Source organism: Typha latifolia, chromosome 1, assembly GCF_019914945.1.
Source record: "Typha latifolia isolate L0001 chromosome 1, TyphaL0001v2, whole genome shotgun sequence".
Lineage (NCBI taxonomy): Eukaryota > Viridiplantae > Streptophyta > Magnoliopsida > Poales > Typhaceae > Typha > Typha latifolia.
In genome coordinates, this window is record NC_133086.1 from 20,595,468 (window position 1) to 20,610,629 (window position 15,162).

The window sequence follows — 15,162 nt, forward strand, 5'->3', positions numbered from 1 at the left end:
TCAGCTTTGGGGATAATTGGGATAGGATGTTGGTAGCCTTTGAGCAAAGCAGTGAGAACGAAAAGGGGAATGTTTACGATGGTTATAATTGTGCGAAGAGGCCTGGGAGTGAAAGAAAAAGGAAGATGATGGTCAACAGTTTGCACTGCATTGTTTCAAGGCATTTGCTTCTTTTTCACAATGTACTTGCCAAGATCAAAAGAAGTCTAACGAAACATCATACAGTGATTAATCCTATGCTTTAAAAATCCTCCAACCAAGGCTTGCTCTAGGAAAATAACAAGAGGACCTCATGAATCACCAATATGATAAGAAAAAAAAAAGAAGGGATTGCTTCAGGGTAGGACCTGTCAAATTTCCTTGGTTCTTCCATTGGATTTACATTCAGAATACTGCTAAGCATCTCAGTCATTTTAACTATTGGCCTGAGTTGGGGAATCCAAGTACCTTCCTGGAGTTGCATCAAACTTGGTTTTCTAGCCCTCTCAGGGCTCCCTCCCCGCCTTAGAGCTGCTCAAACTACTTACCAGAGAAGGTTATGAAAAAATGGCTTCTCCCCATGAATGGCACAATCAGTCGATCGCACATACTAATTCTGAGAAAAGCAGAAATCTTTTTATCATCTGAAGAGTAATATTTATGTCGAGGAAAATCTTCCCAGTTGACTTACAATAAGCCAAAAAACTTATTTAATTGGTTTTGAAGAAAAAAAGAGGAAAAAGGAATCAGCAGTCTCTCTGCATCCAGCAAAGAATTTTCTCATTCTGTTAACCAGGGATCCGATACACGACAAAGGTACTTCACTTTGCACTGGTTACTCTATAAAGGCCCAGGGAAGGATCCATTTTCTCGTTGCTCATTCCATCGTTCCACCTGCATGGCATAGATGAACAAATGCGTTAAAGAACTCGTCTGCCTATATATAGCGCATATTTATAGTCATGACAAGCTGTCAGCAATAATCTAGTCAGAGAGTACAAATGCCAGAAATATGTAGTGCATTAGTATGAAAGCTTAGATCATAATGTCAAATATTTTTGTGAGGTTTGGAGAGGGATTTATTCGGATTGGTGAGACTTGGGAGCGGGAGCACTACATTTTATTGTGGGAGTTTGTGAGAACAAGAAAGTTCCATACCTAGAGGAGAGCCTAGCTAACAAAACAGTGTTGAATTTGTGATGAAGATACTTTGGCATAAAAATATTTGAGCAAGATAACCTCCATAATTTTATTAACCTGACATTTTTGTTAACCAATGTCATGAAGTAAAAAATTGACCTCATTAAATTATACAAGTAAAAGAAAAGGGTTTGTATATAATATGTATATAATACTAGAGATCAATCACCTTTAAAGAGAGTTACAATTCATATTCCTCCTTAAAACCAAAACACCATGATGCCAGATAATAAATCAGGCCAAGATGTTAGACATTGATTCAAGTTCAAGCAATGCTCATGTAGATAGTCCAGTCTTTTAAGATGTGCAATAATCATAATTAACAAAATATTGCAGAACTATATCATCACTCAAGTTTTGCAGCATGGGAAAAGAAGAGAGGAAAATAAGAAAAAGCAAGAGTGTACCCATTCACTTGGGCAAAGTGAGCGATAATATTTTGCAAACTTGTCACAATCTGACGCATCTTCTCCTTTTGCAGCTATGCATCTGAATTATAAATCATTAATATCATTTATAAAACTTACTCAATTTTGAGGATGACAGAAAACACAGAAGATCAGAAGTTACTGATGGAATCAGGCAAGCTGACACACCTGTGATATTCGATATAACGGGTGAAACAATGCCTTGTTTGATTTGTTGTTGGGAAACGAAAATCTGCGGGGGCTGTCTCAATCTGAAATGTAACACATTTAAAACATTTACAACTTCAAGTTCTAACTGCAAATTAATGTAGAGTCAATTGGCAACAAATATGGAGACTAGTCATATGTCATACTTTAATCGCAGGTTGCTCCTCAGCAACTTCCTCCACATCTTCCTCTTGCGATTCAGGATTTTCAGAATTCTCTTCTACCACAGGAACAGTTTCCTCTGTATTAGGGGATTCCTCAGGCTTCTCAAGAGAAACTTCTTCAGAAGTAACAGTAACTGGATTTTCATTTTCAGTTACTTCAACAGACACCTCATTCTGATCTAATTGCTCATTGTCCTGCAGCAACAACAGCTAGATGAAAATAAGAACCATACATTCACAAAGAACCACACACCCCAAAAAAAGTATGGGGAAAAAATTTCAAAATCAATTACATGAAACAAGAGTTCTTGTAGTTGATGAATAAATTCATCGTCCAAGAGTTTACAATTCATAAATCAATACTTTTCACTAAGAATATAAATTAAAAAACTACAGAAGCAGCCTCTACTGCATAGCTACTTATTTATATTAAGAACAGCAAACATAAAAAATAAATTAATGTTGCACTCTTGCTTTATCTTAAAAAGAATCTAGCACTTACAGAAAGAACACCGCCAAGCTCCAAATGCAGTTGTGAATGGCTTCATATATAAGAAGAGCAGATACTCTATGGATAGGGTATGCCTCAGGTACATCCAGGATTCTCCTTGGATGTTATGTCTTAAGGGGTTTGCGAGTACCACTAACGATGACGAATTCATTAAAAGTCAACCCTTCTCCTACCATATAATAAGTGAGACAATTGAAGCAGAAGTTGCACCGACAAACATCAAAACCTGTGTCTAGGGAATTTGGTACTTGAAATTTCCTCTAAAATGACTCATTAAAATTCTAATATTCACCAACAACATCGAGTATGAGTAGAAGTGCACCACAAGCTTCATTGGATTGACCATTTAACAATCAAAACACATATCTTCCACAGGCCACTTAATTGAGGATAAAATTAATCCTCTGCATTGTACTACCTATATATATTTGAAATATTGTAACCTACTAAACTTGGGGTAACCGCGTATATATTCTAAATTACACGTAAGAGATAGCTTATACAACAAACGAAGAATTGCCCACATCCTTAAATAAATAAATCAATCAGTCAAATTCAGAATTCTTCTCCCGACACACGAATCTTCCACTGAGATCTAGCAAGGCAATTCCTAAGGCTAAAAATTTAACAATAAAAACATCAACAAATTCTTAGATCACCAGATCTGGAAGAGCGGAGAAAAACAAATGCGACCTGGATGGGTTTCCAGACAAGGGGGCAAAGAGAAAGGAGCGATATAGAGGACGTGGAATGGTTGCTTACCTCCGGTAGGGCTAGGGTTGTCTCCTGTTGGGCTTCGTCCGCCATTGTCGATGACTGGTTGGTGCAAAGGACTCAAAGAAGGCGGCTTCCTGGAAGACTGGGGAGCAAGGAACAATGGTGCGTATTTGATTCGTTGGGTCAGTTTTTGGTGACGAGAAGAGATAACCTTTTAGCTGTCGTGTAGTATTGGGTACCAACAACTACCCCAAAACAACCTACATATTTGTCGCTCTAGTCAATAAAAAAGGATATAAAATTAAAGCCTATAACCTCAGGTACTCGGCCCATCTATTATTAATCACTAAAGCTTGGTTGGAATTAGAAGTTTGGTTGGAATGAATGTCTTCTATAAGCTCACTTGCTTTCTTCATTGCTTAACTAAGCTCTTAGATAAAGAAAAGTTATCACATGCTTACTGCTGCTGGATCAACAATGGCCTTTATATTCTTCCTGCATTTCGAAACTGATGATAATTACCGTCTAAAGAAATATAATAGGTGCTTGGGCTTACTTTAAGATTGGATCATGAGTTTAGTGCTTGCACTATCTAAATTGAGGTCTCCATTTTGAGTTTGGCCATTAAGTAAGGGTGATATCTGACTTTATAAAGAGAGAACTATTCGAAATTTTGAAAAAGTGTTACGTGGATTCTTCAGAAGATATATACTGAAAATCTCATAACTAAAGTAAAGCATTGCAATCTACTCTGGAATAACGACACTCATGAATCTTGCAAACTGAGCATATATGAATTATTACTTTCATCAAACAAAGAGTTCCATGATTTTTCATTCTTGGACAATAGAGAGACTCAATTCTTAGTCATTATGGTTCACATTTCAAAATGAAACACGAACTTCAAAAGAGCTGGTATGACAAACTTTGCTGTTTTGTATATATTTTTGCTGTTTTATATATATATGTGCCCTTCTCAATGGGGTAAACAAATGCTGGAGACGACAGTAATTCTTCCAAAATTTCAGACTAAATAAAGCAAAGAACTCCTAAGACCAAGACATTGTTAAAAATTTCATGGTGCAACAGTGTAATTCTTAAGAACCTAAGGATTGTGAATTATTCTTATGGAAGCTTTTTCCTCCTCAACAAGTCGCCAAATCTCCGAAGGATTGGCTTTTTCTTTTTCTGCTTCATAGAATGCTCCATGCCCTCTAAGTGAGTCCCATCTATGTGATCAAACTCGTCTTCCAAGTCACTTATGGCTACAGAGGAAGCAGCCTTCATATCAGATACATTACTAAGTGATGCAAACCTAAGATCCTTTTGTTCTGCTGATCCAATCAAATCAAATGTAGAGTCCTTGAGCTTAGATGGCTCGCCAATTGAATGCCTTCGTCCATTCTGAATTTGTGAATTCTCACCTTTCCATCGACCTGATGAAAATCTCCCCATTCTATCGCTCGTCTTAGCATCAGTTGATGATGCGCCTGATTGTTGGAATGATCCCACTTCAAATGAAGAGGTAGATTTACTTGTGTTCACGGTTGATGTGGCAGCAAGCATGTCCTTCAGCTCCTTCAGACTATCCTGGGAAGCAGCCTCACTGACCTTAATGCATTCGTATTCTTGCTTGATGCTTTGCAAGTTTTTGTCCTTCTCAGATACAAGATCCTTTAATTGAGAATTTTCATTCCTAGTAATCTGTAAGGCATCTTTAACAACAGTAGCTTCATTAACAGCTTGCTTCAGAATATCTCTCAACCTGGAATTTTCATCCCTGGTCACTCTTTGAGATTCAATTAGTTTCATGTTTTCTTGCTTTGCTTTATTTATCTCCTCTTCAGACATCTTGATACAGTTTATAAAGCCTTTCTCTTTCTCGTTCCAAGCCGAAACTGATTCCTCCACCTCAAGCTTCAATGTTTCAGATTCTTCAGATGCCACTCGGCATTTCTCCTCTGTACTCTCTAATGAAGCCTTCAGCTGTTCAGCTTCTATTCTCACTTTCTCTAACTCGGTTTCAGTTGCAGAAAGCTTTTGTTTCACCTGATTGGCCTCTGTTGTTACTTCCTTGAGGGCCACAGCCAAATCATCCATGGCCTTCTTGCTTTTCTCTTCTGCCTCCATGGCTAGCCTTAGCTCATTTCTAAGTATTCTTATCTCCTCATCATCATGGACGGCATTTGACACATTGTTGTTTCTGAAACTTCTATCTAAATTCCTACTGCTTCGGCTAGCAGAGAGTGCAGAAGACTCCAAAGATTTGTTGCTCTTTTGAAGTGAACTTATCTCAAGCTTGGCTTCTTCCAGAGAAATCTTGGTTTGCTCGAGCTGTTTAGTTTGGGACACGAGCGACTCAAGCATCTTCCTTTCTGATTCCTTTGCTTTCACCGCTTCTTTTTCCAACATCTGTACTCTACCCTTAATCTCTGTCCAGTACTCCAATGCTTTGGACTTCTCTTCTTTCTCTTTCTTAAGTTCTTCCTGGAGTTGACTTAATTGTTGCTGCATCTTCTATATTGTGGAACCACAAGAGTACCCATCAGATGAGAAAATCTACCGCTAGAATTCAACATGAATCTAACAACACTTGAATGGAGCTGGGATCTATACCTCGTGCAAAGGTGTCGCCTTGTTAGAGGACTTTCTTTCTAACCCCTTCAACGACTTCGAATCCGAAGAATCCGATGAAGTGGGCGTCCCTTTGATGGATTTGGACGAAGGAGCCTTGGGATTGGAGCCGGAAGGAGAGCTCCTTTGACTCATATCTGAAGACCCAGATCTGAAACCAGAGGAGAACACCACAAGAGTAATTAAACAGAAAATATATATATATATATAGTTGCAAAAGACCCAGAGACCGTATCTGATATAAAAACAACCACAAGAGATCGACCCCCTAAATACCCAGCTTCCAAAACAGCGAATTCGATCCTAAAACAAAGGAAAGGAAAGGAAAGATTTTTACGCTACCTGGATTTGGAAGGTAGCATCTTGGCAAACAAAACCCAGATGCTGCAACCAATTAAATCGTCTTCCCCTTCTCAGGAATACAATATCTAGCATAAAAAAAGAGAAGAAGATTAAAAAAAAATCGGAAAATAAAACCTCTAGAGGATTAAGAGGTCTAAAAAAGAACTCCTTGCACCTCGCCAGCGGATCCTTCTCTTTGATGCCTACTTTTCCATGGAGTGAGAACGAAAGATCGAAATCAAAGGAAGATCTTTACCGAATCGTCGGCATCTGGTGTTTCGTTTACTAGTTTGGGGGGATTCACGAGGAAGAAAGTGGGGTACCGGGGGTTGAAAGGGCCCGTAATTGGAGGTCGACGAAGCCGTGTGAAAGAGGAGGGAAGCGGTCGTTTGTTTGATCCAGTAAAAATGATCTTTATCAGGTCATCAGATTCATCACTCTAGTTGAGCGGTTGAGTGCCAGTAAACATGGGTTCGAATCCTCCAGTAGACATACAGTGCATATGGTTTGGTTACTTGCGATTCATTTTGTAGTTATCCGAAATTCTAAATCACTAAATTTTAAGAACTTAAGAAAATACTTTTAGGATTAAAGAAGTGGTCGACTCTCAATAATTTATTGTGTTAAAAATATTATTTGGTTGCATGTGGCTTAACATCTTGGTTAGACTCAGTTTAATAACTAAGTTATGCGAAGAGTAACTTGCGTCGCTTAAATCGGAATAATAGCTAAGTTTAAAATGAGAGACTTAATATATTAATTAAAATTTAGTAAAATCTAAATATATCTGTATTAAAAGAACTTTGGACCCTTCGTTTGGTCTATATTTAATTTTTTTAAGCTCTTGTATAGTTAAGTAAAAAAATAGATTAACCCTTTATTTAGCCTTTTATTAGCCTAGGAGTAGCACAATAAAGTTAAACATATTTATAATTTATCCTATCTCTATCTTTTGCTCTTATAATGATTACACTGTTGTAATATCATTGATCTCTTGACCTCGGCCAAGCCAAGCTTTTCCACTGACCCTACCTTGATCTGGACGAACATATGTTATAATGAAATTTTATTTTGGGTCCTTTTACTATAATATTCAATTTAATTTGCTCTTATTTGTGGTTTGAAATGCAAGTAATTGAAAGAATCGACTTCTTTGTTTCACATGCTTTTAGCTATATGTCCATGTTCATATTGGTCAGATTTATTTATTTGATCATTGATATATATTTTTTTCTCCTTTTATTTGTTGTAGACTGTGTGGTTATTATAGTGAACGGCTATAGAATATATTTAAAACATTATATATATTATTTTTGTATTGTATAAGCTTTTAATAATATTTGTTATTGTATAGTAATATCTGCACATGATCTATTTATTAAATAATTTATTTAGATTATATTGTGTTATTAATTTAATAATTAAGTCATATTTATGTTAGAAATGAAATTGATCTAATTTGAATCAGACTCGACTCTAGCCTGATTAATTAGACTCGATTGACACCCAACGACGAAAATGCCTCTGTCACTGAAACTTACTGGAATTAAAAAAATCCTCTTTTATAGTTACTAGAATTAGTTTGAGAATGTATTTAAATCTTAACCAGGACTAGGAGGCCCGCCCATAGCTTGCTTTCCCAATTATTTATTAGGAGCATTAAGCTTTACAAAGTGTGAAAGGGTAGCCATCCTTACCGCTCTAGCAAGTCATTACTTGCCCATTAGAAATTTGGAAATCCAACAGAAGAGAGAGTAAAGTAGACGGACGTTTGGGGAGGCCCAAATACATCAGCCCCGTTTCTTCTCAGCCAGGCCTCGGTTGACCAAGAAGCCGGAATTTATTTTCCGCATAAAAAAAGTCCCACCGCCCCACAGTTTAGAAAGTCAACCCTCCTCTAATCCACTTACCATATGCTAAGGTGGAGGGATTTGCTGACAAACTAAGCCCATGCGGCGTTCTCCCATTGGATCCCAAGTACCAGACCGAGAAGACCCTAAATCATGCCGCACCGAATCCACCTAGGAAGCAACTCGATTGATCGGACGGTCCGGAGGGGCCCATCAGTGTAGCTTTCCCGGACGCTGATAGTTTTTGTGCAGCCGTTGTTTCGACTCCTCTACTAATGCGAGATATTTTGGTATACATATACTAAAAAGGAATTATGAATGATTAATATTATAAATCACCGCTTTATACTTATTAACAAATTAACACAACTAATTGTTGATCCCATAATTTTGGTAAAGTTGAGGTCGTAATCTCGAGGAGGACTTGATATTCTTTTCTTAAGCCTGTTGTTGTACAGTGTTTACATGACCACGTCCAAATCAAAGAAACAGATGGAAGAGAAGCCCCCGGTAAGTTGGTACAAGCCCATGGTTTCCTACATCAGTAACCCTCCCCTTGAGTATTTCAATTCCCAAGCAGATCACGCCTATATAAACAGATATAAGTTTATGATATATATATATATATCCTTTCTTTACAGATTGGAGGATATACATCCAGAGCTCCAACCAACTCAACCATGGATTTCCACTCCATGGAGACGAGCAGAATCCAACGTCTCTACGACGCATGCGAGTCGATCTTCTTGCCGGGGAAGGAGGGTCTTCCCGCCGTCAAACAGATCAGATGGCTGCAAGATCTACTTGGTAACATGATATAGATTCATTCACCTTCCAGTTTAAGAATTAACTCATGTTGCTATGCTGCTCTCCTCTCATGGTGTTGTCATTAATTTACGTAGACGACATGGAACCAGAAGATGTTGGAATTGACGGATCTGGGACTCGTGAAGGATCACCAGGGGATGATGCGTCCACTCCAAAGGACCAGGATGGTCTCATCTTAGGCCATGCTGTGAAACAGATTACGTACATACACATACACGAATGCGATGATTTCTCGGTATGTGAGCTTCCTAATTCGAACATATCGCATTGCTCTTATTGTAACTGGCAGTCAGAGTTAAAAGCTACAAAATCTAACTACTACTACTACTAATACTATTTTCATGAGATTTTTCTAATTTGGTGTCTAATTGGGTAGTAACGATCGATAGTTTTGGCTCAGCAGATTGGGGTGTTCTGTTTCCCAGCTGGAGCAAAATTGCCTTTACACGATCATCCGCATATGGTCGTGCTTAGCAAATTATTATACGGTTCAGTAAAGGTGAAGTCGTATGATTGGGTAACAGCCCCCAAATCCAGAACAAAAAAGAGTAAGCGATAGATTTTTAATCAACTTAACCCTAATAAACTGTTTTGTTTGTGAAAATTGGAGGTTTCTTGTATTCTTTAACTAACTAATTTGTATAAAAACAAATCGCATCTGGACGTATAATTCGTTTCTTGGTATACGTTGCCGATATCAAAACCTGTGGGCTGATATATAAACAAATACCCAGTAATTGAAGCAGTTGTTTATTGCCTATATCAAAGCCAACGTTGACCTTAAGAAATCTAATTAATTTAAGAGAGTTGGATCTAATTTAGTGACTATTGCAGGTGAGTTGGCAAAAGTAGTGATGGACAACAGAGTTCTACAAGCCCCATGCAAGGCCTCAGTTTTGTTCCCAGCGACTGGTGGCAACATCCACTCCTTCACGGCCTTAACTCCCTGTGCCATATTGGATGTCTTGGCACCACCTTACTCTGAAGAGCTTGAGAGGCCATCCACTTACTTCTCTGAGATCACCATACCTAATCTTCCAGGTGAGTGAGTCCTCCTCGATTCATCCAATTGTTGCAGATGGGAATGGATCTGATTGAAGGTTCTTAATTATGAGTTGCTTGTAAATGGTTAGGATTTGCACTACTTGAAGAGAGAGGCTTGCCTGATGATTTGAGAGTCGCCTGCGCACCGTACCTGGGACCTGAGCTTAGTCTGGACACGTAGTTATGTTGACTGTTTTGTTTGATCTTTTTTCTTTCTTCTTTTTAGATATAAAGAGATGAGTTAGGATTATTTGATCCTTTGCAGTTACTGTCTAATTTGTACATGGATATGAATCATGTGATGATCATTATAGTTGTAAGATTAATGTTATACTATAACCCGACACGATAACCCGGCTTTTAATCGAGTTTGGGTCGTAAACGAGTCAACCCGCCTAACCCATTTAATAAATGGGTCGTGTTCGTATTTATATAACTGACTTGTTTGAATCATTTAAGTATACGACTTGGGTTGGATCAGGTCAACCCACCAAACTGTTTATAATAAATCCTAACCTAACCCTCTTTCTCAAATCTCAATCTCTCCACTTCCTTTTCTCTAACTAACTCAGCATTTCGAAAGAAAAAAATTGCCCCATCTCTCTCTAGTGCCGCCGCGCTTGCCCCCTCCCGCATCTCTGCTTGCTGCCTCCTGCCTTTCGCGTCTCCGTCTTCACCTACTGCCACATCTTCGCTCCCCGTCTCCGCTTGCCGTGACCATCTGTCGCGGTGCTTCCATCCTTGTCTCCGCTTGCCACGATGCCTCCGTCCCCGTCTCTGGCCACACCGACCGCTTCTTACCACCTCTCCTACCTCGTCTTCCTCCGCAGATCCGGGAGCCAACTCTTGGAGCCATGCCTCCACCCCTGCCCCTTCGCCAACTCCTGATTTGTCTCCCCCGTCAGAAGCTAGTGAGCCAATTTGAATTTATTTTTACTAAATATTTCCGTAATATTGTAAATCTAATGGATTTGTGTAAATGTATGATATTTTTGTTAAATGAGTGTTGTGTTAAATGAATGTAAACTAGTTAAATGAGTTATATATATGAGTTTAACGGGTTGAATAAAAAATATAATATGTTTATTAAATAGGTAGTATTAAGTTAAATAGGTTGTATAAAAAATATAATTTGTTTATTAAACGAGTTAAATATGTTGTGTCGTGTTACCCGTTTAATAAACAAGTCGTGTTCGTATTAGTACTACTTTGACCCGACCCGACTCGACATAAACCCAGCTAACCCGACCCAATTGCTACCCCTAATAGCAAACTAGCGATGAGATGGGTTACATGTAACATCTTTGAAAAATAAGACTTACTCTCTAATTTAACATTCAAGACTTATTAGATCCGTGTGAATTATGTCTCCTACTTTTATGAATGAAAGAATTAATAGATTTAATCATATACAAAAACATGAGTAGCACAAACATGCAAAATATTTACGTGAAAATTCACAGATATTTACTTTTCCTATAACTAAATCAAGTACTAATAATTTTACATATACAAAAATAATTTACGGATTATTCGTACCTTAGCTACATATGAATTGTTTTAACTCGGCCCATTATGAATCCCGCACAAAATTGGGAAGGCGCGGCCCATTAACGAGATAGAAAACCCTAGCAATATAGTGGCAGGCGCCAACTTCCGTCGGATTCCTTCGCTTCGCTCGGCGGCGCGAAAAGTGCTCGATCCAAGATGAAGGTATTCATCCGAACTCTTTATCTCATCACACCCTAGATGAGAATGCGAACCCTTTTCTCGAAATATTCCTGCTCAAATTTTGTTGTGGAATTGTTTTTTGTTATCTTAGGAGGCTTTAATTTTCTTCCTAGCCTTTTAATTTGTTACACCCCCCACTTTGCAATGCAGTTCAATATCGCGAATCCGACCACTGGGTGCCAGAAGAAGCTCGAGATCGATGACGACCAGAAACTGTGAGCAATTTGTTTTAAACTGTCCATGATTGTATATCTTTTGTAATTGATTAAATGTGGTACGCATTTGTTCTGAGATTCATCAGTCTGATCTTATATTTATGTTTCTGAAAAGGAATTCCTGCTGAAATGTTGTTTCTTAATGTTTGTATATCACGAAATATATTAGGAATTCAATAATATAGCAAGGTTGTAAGCGCTGTCCATTGGGGAAAACTTACTATATCTTTATGTGAATTATTCTTATTTTAGCAAATGGAAAAAGACGGCAAAATCCCCTAGGAATTGTATAATTCAAATTTGTTGAGTTTTTACGGGATTTACTCTAGCATAGGAAGGCCATTGATGTGAATTATTAGAGAATATCTCCTTAGGGATCTCTTTAACAGATTGCATCTTTGTCATCTCATCTTTTACTTGGAACAATTGTTGGCCGTAAAGAAAGTCAATGGCATGTCATCCATCAATATTGCCAATGATATAACAGCAGTATATTGTCAAACTATGCACTTTTTGGTTCCTGTATGATGTAAAAGTGGGCAACAAGAATGCACATTATGCAAATTATGTATTACCGCCATTGTCAACCATTTTAGATGCTTGTAATACTCTCACTATCTGTATCTTAATGTGCATATTGATCTAGTTGTAAACAATTTTAATTAAAGCCTACCTTATTTAGTCCAAGGATATCATGGGCTTAATGTATTGTGTACTTCTTGTTATGCCAAGCTTAGCATGAGCAGCTAAGCTGGTATGGATGAACTGTTGCTTTGTGGAAATCTAACCTATAGAAGTAAAATCCTACTTGATGGTACTTGACTTGCTAAATATATGCAAAACAAGTTGGAAATAAGTGGAGCATCTTGAAGAGAAATATGGGTGATAAACACTTTTTTCTATGCAAAGATATATTGTGTATGTTTAGAAACAGTTGTAGCTAAAACAATTAATATACTAATGCTCTAATAAGTCACATGCAGGTACTATGCAGATCAGCCCTGTGTTAATGAGTGGTGTATGAACTGCACTTGTATTGTTGGCCACTCATGGGCACATGAACTGCATTTTAGATCAATGAATAGAGTGAACATCTACTGTGCTGTAGTATTTGGTCCATACGAGTGGCCACTCATGGGCACATGAACTGCATTTTAGATCAATGACTACAGTGAACATCTACTGTGTTGTAGTATTTGGTCCATGTGATTTTCATTTTAGGATTCCTTTTTAATTGACTGTCCTTCATTTCCAGTGTCTTGTACATTACATTTAGAAAAGCCTTGATCAAAGATTTTTTTTTTCCTCCAATGTCTAAACAGTCCTTTTCTATTCGTGCAGCCGGGCATTTTTTGACAAGAGAATCTCTCAGGAAGTCAGTGGAGATGCCCTAGGAGAGGTATATGTTTATATCACCAACATATAAATGATGTTAAATGCTAATCTGAACTTAACTGCATTATCTAGAAAGGAAATTGAAAATTTCCTTTACAAATTACTGGTTGTTTTTGTGCAGGAATTTAAGGGCTATGTCTTTAAAATCATGGGTGGATGCGATAAACAAGGGTTTCCCATGAAGCAAGGAGTACTAACTTCTGGGCGTGTCCGCTTATTACTGCACCGAGGTAAGTGCATACTGTTCCTTTGGGTCGTCTTTCTTAGATGTACTTGTATGGCTACTATGAATTTAAAGGATTGTTTTTTTTTTTATGCACTTGTATAGTCACTATGAATTTCTTTTACAACTTCACTTATTGGGTGGGGGGGGATTCTTTGCCTTATTGTCCTTGCAAGTACCCCACTATCTTAAATGGCTACATATGCAGGTACACCATGCTTCCGTGGATATGGCAGGCGGAATGGAGAGCGCAGGAGGAAATCTGTTCGTGGATGTATTGTCAGTCCTGATCTTTCTGTTTTGAACTTAGTAATTGTTAAGAAAGGTGAGAATGATCTTCCTGGATTGACTGACATTGAGAAGCCAAGAATGAGAGGACCTAAGAGGGCTTCAAAGATCAGGAAGTTATTTAACCTTTCGAAGGAGGACGACGTCCGCAAGTATGTTAACACTTATCGGCGAACCTTCACTACCAAATCAGGTGTGTTATAGAACCAAAATTTTGGCAACATAAAATTAGAAGCGACTTGTGCTCTTGTTTTTAGCAAATTATATATTGTAACAGCAGTTAGCGATTTGCTAACTTGTGTTCTATTTCATGTAGGAGTCTGGTAGGCAATGGTTTAGCTTAAATTCTTTCTTTTTGGTTGACATGCACTTGCTTCTATATACTCTTTCAGTAGGATAAGAAATGGGACTGTAGACTCTCTAGGTCAATTGCTCTTGCAGATCTAAATAGCAACTATTTTTCCAACAAGCAGCTTTAGTTACCGCCTTTAATTTTCCTTAATAAAATGACTTATTATTGAATTTTGGAGCGCAGGAAAGAAGTGCAGCAAAGCTCCTAAGATTCAGAGGTTGGTAACTCCGTTGACCCTGCAAAGGAAGCGAGCCAGGATTTCAGAGAAGAAGAAGAGGATTTCAAAGGCCAAGTCTGAAGCTGCTGAGTACCAGAAGCTCCTTGCCACCAGACTCAAGGAGCAGCGGGAACGCAGGAGCGAGAGCTTGGCAAAGAGGAGATCTAAACTCTCTGCTGCCTCTAAACCATCTGTTACTGCCTAGGAGGCCCACATGTTGACTCTCGACTCTTGAGGTACTGCGTGCTTGGCTGTTTGCTCTACATAATTAGCTCTGCTTTTAATATTTTTGGGATTTTGCATTTATGCAGAGATTCCCCTTGTCATCTACCTTTTAATCCAGAACGCCTCTTTGGTTGGCAAGAAAGTTATTCAAGGATAAGATTTTTTATATGCACATTAGGTATTAGCTTGGTTTGGCACAAGGTAATGATTATCTTTTAATAATAAAATGCTGTTAGTTTATTTTCTATGTCAAACACCGTATTGCCTTCTTATATTTAATATAACCAAACAAATAAAATTAGTTTAATACAATATAATTATTAAATATTGTACTACATATATTATATGATAACATGAAAATAATATTGAGCGCACGGAGCCAGTTTACACGTGGATGCTTAGTCCTCACACGTTATACATTGGAAGCATTTAGGAGGTCTTCGTTAATTTTAAACGTGCATTCGCTCGGGATCCGGTTTTGGGGTCAGTATTATTTCGACATAGTAACTGTGACGTGCCTCGCATTCAAGGTGGCGGCCATTTCTTCGATTCCTTAATTGTGGTTACTATTAAAGAATCGTTTAACTCATTTATATGTCCCCTTCCTTGGGC

General features: G+C 38.1%; 4 protein-coding genes across 4 annotated transcripts; 2 read left to right on the top strand and 2 right to left on the bottom strand.

Moving 5' to 3' along the window:
- Positions 1-593: 593 nt before the first annotated feature.
- Positions 594-3,412, bottom strand: LOC140795024 (cytochrome c oxidase subunit 6b-1-like). Its single transcript, XM_073147384.1, has 5 exons — positions 3,252-3,412; positions 1,961-2,173; positions 1,776-1,858; positions 1,587-1,668; positions 594-873 (listed from the first exon to the last, which is right to left on the bottom strand). The coding sequence occupies exons 1-5, from the start codon at positions 3,294-3,296 to the stop codon at positions 820-822; spliced, it is 477 nt and encodes a 158-aa protein (XP_073003485.1). The 5' UTR covers positions 3,297-3,412; the 3' UTR covers positions 594-819.
- A 712-nt stretch (positions 3,413-4,124) lies between these two features.
- Positions 4,125-6,615, bottom strand: LOC140795014 (uncharacterized). The gene is made up of 4 exons (XM_073147376.1): positions 6,358-6,615; positions 6,183-6,268; positions 5,823-5,991; positions 4,125-5,723 (listed from the first exon to the last, which is right to left on the bottom strand). The coding sequence occupies exons 2-4, from the start codon at positions 6,200-6,202 to the stop codon at positions 4,332-4,334; spliced, it is 1,581 nt and encodes a 526-aa protein (XP_073003477.1). The 5' UTR covers positions 6,203-6,268; positions 6,358-6,615; the 3' UTR covers positions 4,125-4,331.
- Positions 6,616-8,684: 2,069 nt separating this feature from the next.
- Positions 8,685-10,294, top strand: LOC140802744 (plant cysteine oxidase 1-like). Its single transcript, XM_073158330.1, has 5 exons — positions 8,685-8,839; positions 8,935-9,095; positions 9,264-9,408; positions 9,695-9,901; positions 9,994-10,294. The coding sequence occupies exons 1-5, from the start codon at positions 8,713-8,715 to the stop codon at positions 10,083-10,085; spliced, it is 732 nt and encodes a 243-aa protein (XP_073014431.1). The 5' UTR covers positions 8,685-8,712; the 3' UTR covers positions 10,086-10,294.
- Positions 10,295-11,500: 1,206 nt separating this feature from the next.
- LOC140780361 (small ribosomal subunit protein eS6-like) lies at positions 11,501-14,804 on the top strand. Its single transcript, XM_073125854.1, has 7 exons — positions 11,501-11,617; positions 11,786-11,850; positions 13,192-13,249; positions 13,367-13,475; positions 13,677-13,949; positions 14,292-14,561; positions 14,637-14,804. Exons 1-6 carry the CDS (start codon positions 11,612-11,614, stop codon positions 14,528-14,530), a joined length of 750 nt encoding a protein of 249 aa, XP_072981955.1. The 5' UTR covers positions 11,501-11,611; the 3' UTR covers positions 14,531-14,561; positions 14,637-14,804.
- Positions 14,805-15,162: the final 358 nt, after the last annotated feature.